Source organism: Heterocephalus glaber, unplaced genomic scaffold (genome assembly GCF_053883595.1).
Source record: "Heterocephalus glaber isolate CG9 unplaced genomic scaffold, H.glaber_assembly_v1.0 deba00001531, whole genome shotgun sequence".
Lineage (NCBI taxonomy): Eukaryota > Metazoa > Chordata > Mammalia > Rodentia > Bathyergidae > Heterocephalus > Heterocephalus glaber.
The window spans coordinates 75,626-88,846 of record NW_028258329.1 but is presented as its reverse complement, the minus strand read 5'-3'; the positions used below and the strand labels follow the sequence as shown (position 1 = coordinate 88,846).

General features: G+C 44.9%; 1 protein-coding gene across 1 annotated transcript in view; it reads left to right on the top strand.

The window, feature by feature from the left end:
- Gabrg3 (gamma-aminobutyric acid type A receptor subunit gamma3) overlaps positions 1-7,084 on the top strand; it is a 574,107-nt gene extending 567,023 nt beyond the window's left edge. The window contains exon 9 of the mRNA XM_004872184.3: positions 2,535-7,084. Within this exon, the coding sequence (XP_004872241.1) occupies positions 2,535-2,816 (282 nt within the window). The 3' untranslated portion in view covers positions 2,817-7,084. The remainder of the gene's footprint in view (positions 1-2,534) is intronic.
- The last annotated feature ends 6,137 nt before the right edge of the window (positions 7,085-13,221 follow it).

Genomic DNA, 13,221 nt, shown 5'->3' with positions numbered 1-13,221 from the left:
AAGTCCTCCCACACAGAGAAAAAAAATTCTATAAAGCTAGAAAAAATTCAAGAAAGTTTAGTGATCTTGAAGAAAGGGCAAAGAAAGACAGTTAAGACTAAGGGTGCCAGGCCAGGTGAGAAGACACAGTCAGAGAGGTTCAACCTGGGGTCAGCTCTTGTAGGGCCCGAAAAAGAGAAGCTTTGCAGCTGGCAGGAGACAGTTGTGGCTGCCTCAGCCCTTGCTCTGTTTCATTACTAACAACAACAGAGAAGCCAAGTGAGCAGCCTCCCAAGAGAGGCCAGATGAGCCAGCAAGCTGTTCCCACGGCTCTGGGCCTCAGTTTCTGAGCCTGTCGAGTGCAGTGCTCAAATACGTGGCACAAGCCCAGGCAGTGTGGTGCTCCAGAGAGGTTACAGGGCGTCGTTATACTCATTGGTGAGGGGAGGAGTCAGGGACCCGGCTTGGCCAAAGATGGCTTTGAGGGAGCACTCATTAAAATCTCTATCTTGCACATGGTTTGAAATATTAATGAAGATGGCAGGGATGCCTATAAAAAGTGCTTAAACAGCATGAAGTATAGCTGTAGAGCTGTATAAGTTCCTATCCTAACTTTTATTTCAGTCCCATAAAATGGAATACAATTCATTTCGAATCACTAAGCTTTTGAAACATAGAGCTTTCTTGAATATACTACTTTCTGTGTGTTTCGGTGACCATGGGCTTTTAGTTCTCTAAATGAAGGAGTGAATGAGAGCTTTCTCTTGCCACCAGAATCCTTGCTGCTGCTTTGCCTGCATCCTCCTGATGTCATCCTTTAGAACTCCAGAGATCGGTCCCACCCCTGCCAAGCCCTCTCAGGCCCCGTCAGAAGCATCCTCTTCCCGGGGGGCTGCCCTGCCTGGTCATGACTGTTTGGTCCCATGGTTCTCTCCATGTGGTGGGGGGCTGCACAGCTCCCAGGATTGAAGACAGGGATGGATGAACATCTGGCTGAGGGTGCCAATACATGCATGAAGGAAAACCTTTAATGCAACTGTTACCTAATAAAGGCGGTTTTCCCAGCTGGTGCTTTTTGAAACAATGCACGCATTGGGGTGGAGGCAGGGATTGCCCTGTCTCAGCAACCCCTCCTGGTGACTTTACATCCACTTGGTTTGAAGACTCATTAACCTGGAGGAGTCTCATGTTTCTTAGAGCTGTAGGGACAGTAGGACTTCCACTTCTGCTCACACCCCACACTTACAGAGGAAGGGGACAGCACACAGTGACGCCTCCTGTCGGGACGGGGGGCCACACTCATGAGGAGAAGGCCGTGCCCAGGGAGGGTACACTTGGTGCACAGCATCTCTCTTTAGGTCAGAATTGTGCATGTTTTCCCCTGATACAAGACTGCACCCTAGAGCTTAGGGTAGTGGCTTTGGGTGCTGGACACTTCTACCTCCTCGCCCTGACTTATCACTCCACATAGTCATAACAGAGTCGAGTTAAGATCCAGAAAGAGAAGGCAAAGCGGTTGTGTTCCTATTCCCCTGTAATAGTAGTTTTGGACAATGCAGAAGTAGATTCTCACAAGGCTTTCCGACAATTCTGCATGCCCTATTTCCCAGCACGGGAAGCCAGGGCAGAGGAACAACCCAGTCGGTCATCCCTGAAGTGGGCATCTACCTCCACCTCTCCTCAGATGCAGGCTTCCAGGTTTCCATGGGCCTGCCTGTCTCTGCTCTGCCAGCACAAATGAAACGGAAGTAGACAGGCAAATAGGCTTTTCCATGCTCTTCCGCTATGCAGTCAAATGCAGGGATGTAATCTCCTAATAGAACTCAGTCTGATGCCGAGATCATAGTTATTTGGAAGAGCTTGGCGAACTGTCTGAAGAAGTGATGAGCTTAGGACACTTTTCAAGGTTACACATGATCCCTCTCACTTGAGAGAACAGTAAGCCATTCTCTCTGTGTTACTTGCCACATACTAGTGTTTCCCTATCAGAGGACAGCTTAGGAAGCCAGAAAGCGAACGTTCCAGGCACAGCACAGCCTGTGTTACATTGCCTGAGATGGGAAGCTATATCCAGCTGCCCCACACGGAAAGCTGCCTTTTTATCCAAACTACATGAAATAAGAACATTCTGTCATCATTCCTGTACACATTTTTACAACATATTAATTAGAAAAAATGTCATGTTTATTCTACTACATTTTAATACATGTACTGCTTTACATTAAAGAGTAAATATATGGTATGTACATGTTGTTACCAATCAATAGAAAAGTAGGCAGAATAGAGATCTGAATTGACTACAACATATCTGACAATATGCCCAACTCCCCTCATGTGAATGGTCTGGGAAGTGCAAGCGTTGAGATCGCAGCACAGTGTTCCCTGCATTGAAGTTGCCCACATGGGAGGACTGAGCCTGACCTTTGCGGGGGATGGACACACCCATCCATCCACTTCCTTCCCAGCGGGTGAAAGAGATGCCCATTGCTCACTGTGCCTCGGGCTGTTTCCAGTGCATTTTCTGATGATTTTTGTGCTATTCTTCTTGCCTGCAGAACTATTCTCTCCTGGATATGAGGCCGCCACCACCTGCCATGATCTCTTTAAACAACTCTGTGTACTGGCAGGAGTTCGAAGACTCCTGTGTGTACGAGTGTCTGGATGGCAAAGACTGTCAGAGCTACTTCTGCTGCTACGAAGAGTGCAAGTCAGGGTCTTGGAGAAAAGGGCGGATCCACATAGACATCTCAGAGCTGGACTCGTACTCCCGGGTCTTCTTCCCCACATCATTCCTGCTCTTTAACTTGGTCTATTGGGTTGGATACTTGTATCTCTAAGTGCTGCCCATAGTGACGAGTGAAGAGCTCTTGGTTCACATTCTTTACCTTCGTCATCCCCAAGACTAGTAGCGATCAATCCGGAGTCTCAGAGAAGAGCACTGCTTGGTTTATCTTAAGTTATAAATTACTTTTCAGCAGCACAGGATGTATCTGGCAGATATTCCTAATATATATCACACACACACACAGACACACACTGAATTTAACCAAATTTTAAAGTGGTATTCTTGCTAATCCTATTGAGTCTATAGCTTGGTGATGTTTTTTAATGGTTTTCAGTACTGGAAACAGCTGCCAATTACCCTTGCAAAGAAATCTAAAAAACAGGCAAGCAGCTATGTGAGCGGCTCTCCTGGGCCTGCCCGATCTCTCTCTCCTTCACGGTCCTTGGCACCAGCACTCACCTGAATGAAGCGCTCCTGGCAGACATGCCCTCACATCAGTCCCAGCCCTGTGCACAAGGCGCTGAGTTCCAGTCCCGTCTGCAGTCAGTACTGGGGCCCATTTCCTCTCTCTGCAGCCTCTTCTGCTCTGGCACCGGTGTTAGCTGTCCTTTCTTGATCCAACAACTCACTGTAGGCCTGGGAAGAGTGCGCACAGGTCTACAAGTTTTCGTTTGAGGAAAAAATTCTAGTGTTGCTAAAGTCAAAGGTGTTGATTATCCATGAATATTAGGAGGTAATTACTTAATTCCAAGCTACCAAGAGTCAACAGGACTTGAATGTTGGGTTCTTGGACTAGTTCAACTTTAATTCAACATTTCCCCTTAAGAGATATGTTCTACCAGACCAAAGCTCAACCCCAAAGTATGTGTCTGGCTTATGTTGTTATTATGGTTCAAAAATTACTTTCATCCAGAAAAGAGAGACATAGCATGCATAAGCCTTTGCTTTGAAATCATATTCCAGAGTATGCAAGAAATGTAGGTAGAATTTCAAAAATTTAATGAATATTGATTTTTAAATTAAACCAATTTTAGATGCAAACAATGAGTAATGGCTGTCACCAGTTATACATTTTGATGAGCAAAAATCATTTTGTACTTTCAAGTGTGGATATATAGCAAAATCCCAAAGAAAAAATTCCCCAATCAATATACTTTTGATATTTTTATAATACAGATCCAATTTGCTTCCTGATATTAATTCTTTGTTATAACTGGAGGCCAATATGTACTTTATATGAATCTTTTGAAGCTTCTTTTGCGCAGCGGGGGGGAAAGTCCTACCGGTTAGTTAATAATGCTCTGGCTTTATTAAAATTTTAGTATTAGCATTTCTTTGCTCCCCAGTTGTCTCACCAGGAAACTGAATTGATTATATTGAAAATATTCATTTTTCAGTTATCTGTTGTGCATACTAACATTACTAAAATAAGTAAAACATTATGCAGAGAAAGTTTCTAAAAGCACTGATTCACACAATTACCAGAGGAGAGGATGAGAGCGGAAGAGACCAGGAAAACTGATATTAAATAGGTCGCTTATTATTAACGTTTTAACATTGCTGCATATCAAGTGAATGAGAAAAAACTGGTACACCACCACCCAAATTTCAAGGATCAGATTTACACAGTGGGATATCTAATCCCATTGTTTTTCTTTCTGCCAACTGTGTCTTTTGGTTTGATAGTTGCTACACAAGCCACAAGCCAATTGGCTGTACCTAGCAAATTTAATTTAAAAACTAAAATAATACTTGTGCAGAAATAAGTTGAAAAAGAATGGCTTAAATGAAATGTCTCCTCTCCTGGAGAGTTTCAGGGTTAGTATCCTAGTCTGTTCCTCAAGCGTGATGGAGCCAGCCCCCTGTGCAGACCCCCAGAGGGTAACCCATCACACCATAGCTCCAAGCCCAGAGCCCAGTGGCACAGACACAGTTTCCGGCACTGTACATTTATACTTTCTATAGTATGAAGAATTTTAACCTGTTACATCTTCAAGTAAGTTCAGAAAAAAATCTTCTAGTAAAATTCTTCTTGAGAGGAAAATAACTTAAAGGCATTTTTATAGCATAGATTTGGTTGCATGTTACCTTGAAAACAATTTGGCAGATGCCTTTTATTTGAGAACTTCTCTCTATTTGTAAGTCATTAACAATTCACATGTAACTTTGGGAAGGGATGGATAGAGGGAAATATACCAAGAGCCTCTGTTTTCTGAACCCTGCCTCTCCCCTCCTGACTTCAGCCACCCCCTGGTGAAATCACCGTGGTTCATGGTGTCTTCTCCATGAGGGAAAGCCTTTATCTCAAAAGCGTAAGAGATGTTCACACAATAGAGAATAAAATCGATTCCTGCCTACTTAGCCATCTGCCCACTGCAAAGTCTGACTAAAAAGAAGCAGAACACCCCCAAGAGCACTCCCATGCCTGTTTCTCTGCATAATTTATGTTCTCCAAGCCAATCTCAGCTCCTGAGGTGATCTGTTCTGTCCACAGTACAGGAGAGACGCACATGTCTTGTGCAGGTGCAGAGATCAGGGGCTTTTAAAGCAAGTTCCTGTTTCCTTTCTGGAGAAAGGGGGGGAAAGGGCAGGACAGAGTGAGAGAGAGGCACCCCTTTAGCTGACAGCCCTCCTTCCCAGGACCCTCGAAGGGGGACTGTGTGGACACAAGAGCCCCCGACCCTTCCTCACAGCTTCACCCGCCTGCTTCGCATGTAGAAGTGGGGGTAGCTGGGGTGGAAGACGTCTGAGGGGTCTGCATTGAAAGGTGCTACTGTGCTCTTCTCGTTCAGAAATACTCTAAATCAAGGGCGATGGCTTCGTATTTTGACAAAGATGCCAAAATTTTTAACACTGTGCATCATTCTTAAGACTGTGACTGTTTCCCTTTTAAGCTGCATCCTGGGTGAGGGGAAAAAAGAAAAACTAAAAAAACATCTGACACATTGATGGAATTAGAGCAAAATGTCTCCTCAGAACCTAGAAAGTTTCAAAGCCACCACCCAGAACAAAGACTCCCCAGATGCTGGAAAAGAAGGACAATGTTACTATAATTTACTCTTAACTCAGCCAGTACTGCCCCAATATACCCAAAATATGCCTTAAAAAAAGCTCACATAATATGCATCTTGTAAGATTTTTCATTTCCTGCAATCAGCTCTCTCATGCCAGGTTTTCTCTTTTATGCATAGATAAAAAGGGGATTTCATTTCTTATATGATAAATGGTATTTTCCCTAATTTACATCAAATCAATTAAGTAGAGAATTTTTCTGGATGCTTTGATTGAAGAAATGCTTGTCCTCACTCACAAAGCATGTTCATTATGCATGTGGGAAATGGGCCAATCTGAAGGTCAGCCACCTAGTCCTTGTGACGGGAGTATGAGTGTCCATACAAAACCTTCACACCAAATAATTTTCCTGGCACTGGTTTGCTGCAGTGGAAGGAAGGTTTTAGACATGATGTCTTGCAGCTCTGCAAAGGGTCGTGCTCTGGAAACAACGGGAGGAGAGGAACTAGTAATCCCATGTTACAGTAACTAGTACTTGCCACAGCCAGGAAGCAACGGGACACTCTTTTCCAAAGGACTAGAACACAAAACAAATAAAACCTCTCTTTCCTTGATTATGTTTATCTCAGCTGCCAGACGGAAAACTTTGCAATTTCCTTAAGGACTTGACAAATTACAGCTGGTCTCCCGCCATTACGCTCATCACTCTGTAAGTTCAGTGCTCCATGGTACCGAGCACTTGGCATTCACGCAGATCCCACAAGATTATACCTTCAATTTCTACTTACACAATGGTGAATCATTAGAGATAAACAAAACCTTATGTAAATATACTTTGAAATATTAAACTTCATTATACTTATTAACTGTCCATTTGGGCTTCAAACACTAGCCCTTTAAAAAATATTCACAAAAGTGTCTGGAAATAAGGAGGAAGAAACAGATTAGGAACACACTGGAAATGTTCAATTCACACTTTTTTGCTTCACCCACTTTAAATTGAGGAAGTGTGTCATCTGTACATATTTCCTTCTCTCAGTTTGGCCCGTAGGAAACATTCGGGCTTTAAAGAGGTTAGCAGGACCTCCGTATTTGTGTTCTCCATAATATGCCATCCAAAGAAGTAAAAAATAACGAACAGTTGGGGATAAATAACAAGCTGCATCTCTGATCTATTATTGGTTTTAGCTTTTATTATAAAAATAATTTCTGTCATTATAGGGAGAAAAAAATGTATGTTCTGGGATGCTATATTTTGCTCTTTTCAGAATATTCAAGATTTCTTCTTTGCTTTTTTTTCCTAACAAAGTACAATCTGCCCTGTGTATCTATGGGTACTGAATCTATGATAGGAACCAACCAAGAATGGGAACATTTTTTTTCTTTAAATTGCACCTGTACTGAACATGTCCAGATCTTTTCCCTTGCCATTATTCCCTAAATGACTATTTGCACAGCATTTGCATACATTAGATATTCTAAGTCATTTGCAGATGATAAAGCACTTAGAAGGATTGTGCAGGTTCTATGTGAACACTGCACCATTTTTATTATAGGGCTAGAGTATCCATGGACCTTAGTCTCAGCAGCACCTCTGGAACCAGTCCCCTGCAGACTCTGAGGGAAAACCATAATGTTTACATTTAATGTGATGGCCTTAGACCCAGATTTCTCCGATTGCCTCACTGATTGAAGTTCCATCAGGAGCCTGTAGTTCGGTTATTTCAGTCCCCAAGATACCAGACTTCTCAGGATGACAATTTTGCCATTAACCACTTTTTCACAAAAGGATTAAAGTCCCCATTTTCCATCAAAAAATTCCCAATACACAGAAATTTTTAAAGTGGACTCCCAAGTCATCTGTGGGAAAATAATCATTGGCCCTTAATGTCACTTTATAGACATTGCAATAATCAGGATGGGTGGTAATAAGGAATGAGGTCGATGAGGCAAGGGGAGAGGGGACCCACTAGCTTGTCCTTCCTACTGAAGACAGGCTGGGCTTCCAGTCTGAAGTTTGGTTCCTTGGGCACAGCTGGCAAGTAGTTCCCAACAAGGCTCTTCCAGGATGGCTGGATGGACCATCGTGAGTTTCCCGTCTTGATTAATAAGACCCTTAATTAGCAGGAAAATTGCTCTGCCCGCCAGAGTACCATCTTGGAAGCTGAAGTTTGCTCCCTGGTCTAGGGAGAGCTGTTGGAAAGCAGAGTGCTTGGCTTTGGATTTATAAAAGGTTTGCTGGAGCCACCCTCATAGAAAGTCTTCACCTACTGCCAAAGTCTGATTTTCAGGAATAAAAGATGAATGCTTTGATTTGGTTCTTATGTATTACAACAGGCTTTTGTCCAGTATTCTTTATGTTTAGAACAGAGGCTTTTGATCAATGTCATCAGTGATGGAGGCCCCCAGTACCCAGAGCACTTCCACGGGGAGGTCAGAGCACCAGAGCCTGGCTTCACAGCACCTCACCCATTAGGTAACTGTAACAGGACTGGGCTCCTGCTTTTCCAGAGCAGCCTGGCAAGGCGCGGACAGGCTAAGGAAACAGCATTCTCAACTGACTTTGCATGTAGCTAAAAGATACATAATGCGGTGAAAACACACCTGCCTTGCTGACTTAAATTTCAAGTGGTCAGACAGATATGGTAGATTTTTTTATTGAAATAAAGTGCAACATCACCATCATCATCCTTCTTCTCCGTGTTCCTTCTTACCCTTCACTTTTTATTCAACACAAGTTTTAATGTTTGCTCCAAGCTACAACAAAGCATTCAAAAAAAATTAGAAAAGTTTTATTTTAGTTTAATTATGAAGTAGATCACAATCCAAAATTTTGCTTGCCTAAAACATTTTTCAGATCTGCTTTTTTCTCTAAATTCCTGTCTACCCTGGCTCAAGCAGAATTTGAAATCCCTGCAGTTCACCCAATTTTGAATTCTTGGTAACTTTCATCTTCTTTGTCATACTTTGGTGGCTTTTTAATTCCTTTCTTAGTGACAACATCGGAATTGACTAAGAACCATCTTTTCCCTAAATTGAATTGCATCTTCGGAAGCCAAATTTTGTTACCCAAAAGAACATTCATTATGCTGCTTTTCATATGATTTGGTTCTAGGCTTTAGTTCCCAGTGATTTATCTTAACTTTTTTACTTTGAATAGAGATAGACACTGAATAATATGTATTAGTGAAGTTTATAGTGTTTATTATTACATTATCTCAGTTTAGAACAACTATTTTATTAAAACATTCTGAAAGACACTTTACAATGGCTAATTTTGTGCTAGTGAAAAATGTTTACATGCTACTATGTTTGTACAATTACATATTTTTCTTTATGGACAGCTCCAGACTGAGCAAAGGTTTGCTTTTTGTGTGTGTGTATCCTACGAAGGATTCTAAGAGGGTAACGATTTCAGGGATTGGATTTGTATCTGGTTTGCATCAGGAGCCATCTTGTGTTTACATGCAGTGATGTGTATATTTGTGTATGTATGTACAGTGGTAAACTGGACACCTTATTAGTGTGTGTACTACTCTACCCATTGCCCCAAATTTAGCTGAAACAAGTAGAAAGGAGCAGTTTCCTAGTGATAGCATATTAGTTTACTAAGCCTCTGGTTAAGGCAAAAAGAAGAAAGGGAGAGGGAGAGAGAGGAAGAGACAGAACGTGACAATCTTTACATTTTCTGGAAATGTGGGATCACAGTCTTTCTTTAAAAAAAAAATCAGCAGTCAGTCTGGAATCCTAACAAGCCCGCCTGGTTCTGAGAGCGCTCCGGCTTCGGTGTTTTTACTTTGGGTCATGTCTGAGCGCCCTTGCTCATCTGCGCTTAGTGGACCAGAGGAAATGGAAGCCGAAGGCCCTGCGGGTCTCAAGGATGGCAGTCAGCAGCCGCGCCACGCTCACTAGGAAGCCGCTCCAGGCAGCGGGCAGCGCCGGCCTGGCCCGGGTCTTGTGTGCGGGCCACAGCCCCGTGTGGGTCCTGGGAGACCCAGCGGAAGGGACGGCGGAGAGGGGCAGAGGGTCCCTCCGGCCTGCGAAGCCGTCGGCGGCGGGGAAGGCGAGGAATTCCAGAGACTAGGAGTTAGCTCAAGCCCCGTGCAGAAGCGTTGGCCCCAAAGCCCCGTTCGTCCCGCGGGGCCCTGGACGCCTGGCTCGGGCGCCTGTCTCTCCCCTCCCTCGGCAGGGGACCCCCGCTCCGTGCGGCGCGGGGTCCGGAGAAGCGAGGGCGCCCTGCGCCCCTTGTGCCTTGGCGACACGGGCGGCAGCGCCCTGCTTCGCGCGTCCCGTCCCCGCGCCCTTCGGTGGCCCCTGCCGGAGCCAGCTGGGCCTGCGGCCGGGCCGCCCTCTGTATTTGTATTCGGATTCCTACGTTTGTACTTCTAATACAATAAATGCACATGTTGTCAGAAAGCCTGACCGAGCCCTTCTTTCTGGCCTGGGTGCAGCGGGGGTCCAGGGCGGGGGTGCACGGAGCTCTTCCTGGGCGGAAGGCTGTATGCCAGCTCCCCTCAGATGCTCACCTCCGGAGACCCCAACCAGGGCACGGTCCGGACTGGGGGCCGGGAGTCTGAGTTCCGGCAGAAGGTTGGAGGTGGGCTCACGCCTCCACTCCTACTAAACCCTACACGAGAGACCCCCAGCCCCTTTGTACCCGAGCCAAGGCCTTACCTACATTGCAAAAGTGTGCTAAACAGGCAGCTCAGGATCCAGGTCAGCGCACCTGGAGCCCAGGGCGGAGCACCCTGCAACCCCTCAGGAGGGCGCCCCTGGAGAAGGGGTTGCAGCCCCACAGCACAATGAGGGCCATCTCCAGACACAGACCCAAACCAGATGCACATCGGCCACTGCAGACAGTGGACGCTGGAGGACGTTAGGTACTGAACTGGGCATAATTTACAAACGAAGCAGAACAACACAAAACAAAAAACTGCTATTCCAGGTCACCTAGCTAAGCATTGCGACTGCAACACAGCAGTCCTGCTGGACTTCAAGGATAGTGGGAAGGGGTGGAGGGTTAGGAGACATCTTCTGCCATCCTGCCTGCTTCTCTGGGACCCTAGCAGAGGCCTCTCCCATCACACACAGCACTGGGTTTGCAGACTCTGACTGAACCACCCCAGAGTATCTGGGGCATTCTTCAGTCATTGCTTCTGTGATCGCATCAGCCTGTGCTTGACCACTAGTGAGGGGCTCACGTTAATTAATCCCTGTCTTAGGGTTGGGATGTTGTCCCTGGTTTGTGATCAAAGCTTGCAGGACCTCTAGAAAGAAATCACAATAATTGCTGACGTGTACTGAGGACTGACTTCGCACGCATTTCACACATTGGATCATTCAGTGCTTATGATGGAGGTACCAGTGTCGTCACCATTTTTGGTGACAGAGCTGAGGCTTGGCCCAATACTGTAGACTCAGCAAAATGCAGATCAAAGGTTGAAAGGCTGTAAATATGACTTCAAATGCTTCAGACTCCTGTCCTTGGCTCTCCTGCTCTGCCAGTCAGTATCTTCAAACCCGATACTTTGGACTACACTGCAGAGGCAATTCTTTGAATAGAGTAGACATTCAATTCATTTAAAACCACTTCTGTTAGGGAAAGAACTTTGCTGTCCAAAGGATATCTTTAAAATGTGCTTAAATGACACACTGAGGTCAGCCTGTCTGGTAGGGATCCACATAAATCAGTAACAGCGACTCTAAACTAAAAACCCAACACACAGGATGTTCTTTCACATGGGTGCTTGATTTGTGAATTAGAAACAGGGACTTTCTTCTGCATAGGAGTGGGGTGGTAGTGACAGCAGGTCACACCCATGGCCTCACTGTACAAGGCCAGAGACTCCACTAGGGAGCAATGGCTGTGGGACTCTACCCCATTACAAGTGTGTCCTCTGCTCCTGAACAATCCTTAATGCCTTTCCCTGGAGCAGCAGCTTGCCAAGAGACACCATTCTTGAGAATGGCTCTATTCCCTCATTACTTCAGCCCTTGAGCAAAGTCACAGCTGGAAGGAGAACCCAAGAGCTGTTTCCTGTGGAGGCAGCATGAGCTCTTAAGAAGGTTGCATGGTAATTAATGTATGTGGTAATTTATTTTAAGGGTGTTAGAACCAGAAAGGACCATCTTTAAAGCTGGTATGAAGTATTTATATATAAAGAAATGAAATAACACAGGGGATTTGTGTTCAAGGTAATAATTAACAGTTATTCAAGTAAAATAACTATGGAAGCCAGATTTGCAGAGACCTACCTCATCAAAGAAGTTGAGGTTCAACATTTTGCCAAGGCCACATAAAGAAAGCACGTATGTCTGGAAGGTGAGGGTGTTAGCAAGCTTGATCGTGTGCATCCCGTCCTGCTGCCATCTGACCACAGCAGGAGGACTCTGCAACATCCCTCACCTGAAGACTGAGAGAGCTGTGTGCGTCGCCCAGCACCCTGGAGCTGTGAGGCAGGCTGCAGGTGGTGGTGGGAAGTGGCGATATGGATGCAGGGTCCCAGTCTCAGTGGGAATCACGAAACCCAGGAGCAGGGCTAGCGGCCTGATTCCACCTTCAGAGACAGTGTGCTCATTGGCCATGACAAGCCCTAGGGCCTGCAGAGAAATCAAAACACTGTGATGTGGATACAGGGACTCTGTAGGAGGCAGAACCACTCCGTGAGACACCAACCACTTCCGAGAGCTAGGTTCACTCAGCTGAATCCTTTGCATCCTCGGGCTGGTGGGGGAGCAGTTGTGCTCTTCTCCTTTTCGATGAGAAAGCAAAGTAGTTCAGATGAGAATTCACCTCCCCTCTCTCCACGGCCAGGTGTGTATTTAGAGTGCTTTATCATTGCTGCAGCAGGCCACACAACACTGCCTCCCTTCCAGGCCAATTAATCCAGCATTTCAGCTGTTCTCAAAGATTTTTCAATGGCCTAGAAACAAGTGGTAAAGGATTAAATAACAATTTGTGGTCCAATCAATGGTATACAAATACTTCAAAGTTTCTAATCAGTTTAAGTTATATATTTTAATAACTCTAGCAGTAATCCATTGAGGACCAATAGCAAAGGAATGATATGGCAAAAGAAATACATGTCAGAGGGGTTTAGATGTTAACCAAGGGCTATTTATCAAAAGAGAATGTTGTGAAGTTTCTGGAAACTCACCTTTAATCTGATCTTTCCCCCTCATCCTCCTCAGCTCTGGAATAAAGCATGAATCTCCATCATTCACACCCACTATGGAGCAGAAAACAACTGCAATTGAGTGAAATAGCAAATGTGGGCATCCTCAGCTACATGCATGCTCCTGTCTTGTTTTAAGTACAACAATATTTTAAGCAACTTATTTGAGCACACAACAATTCATGAATTAGGCAGCTCCCAAACAGAAGTGGTTCAGGTACTTACCAGAGAAATATAAAAAGGCTTTTGTAGGACAAACACAGAGTGTGG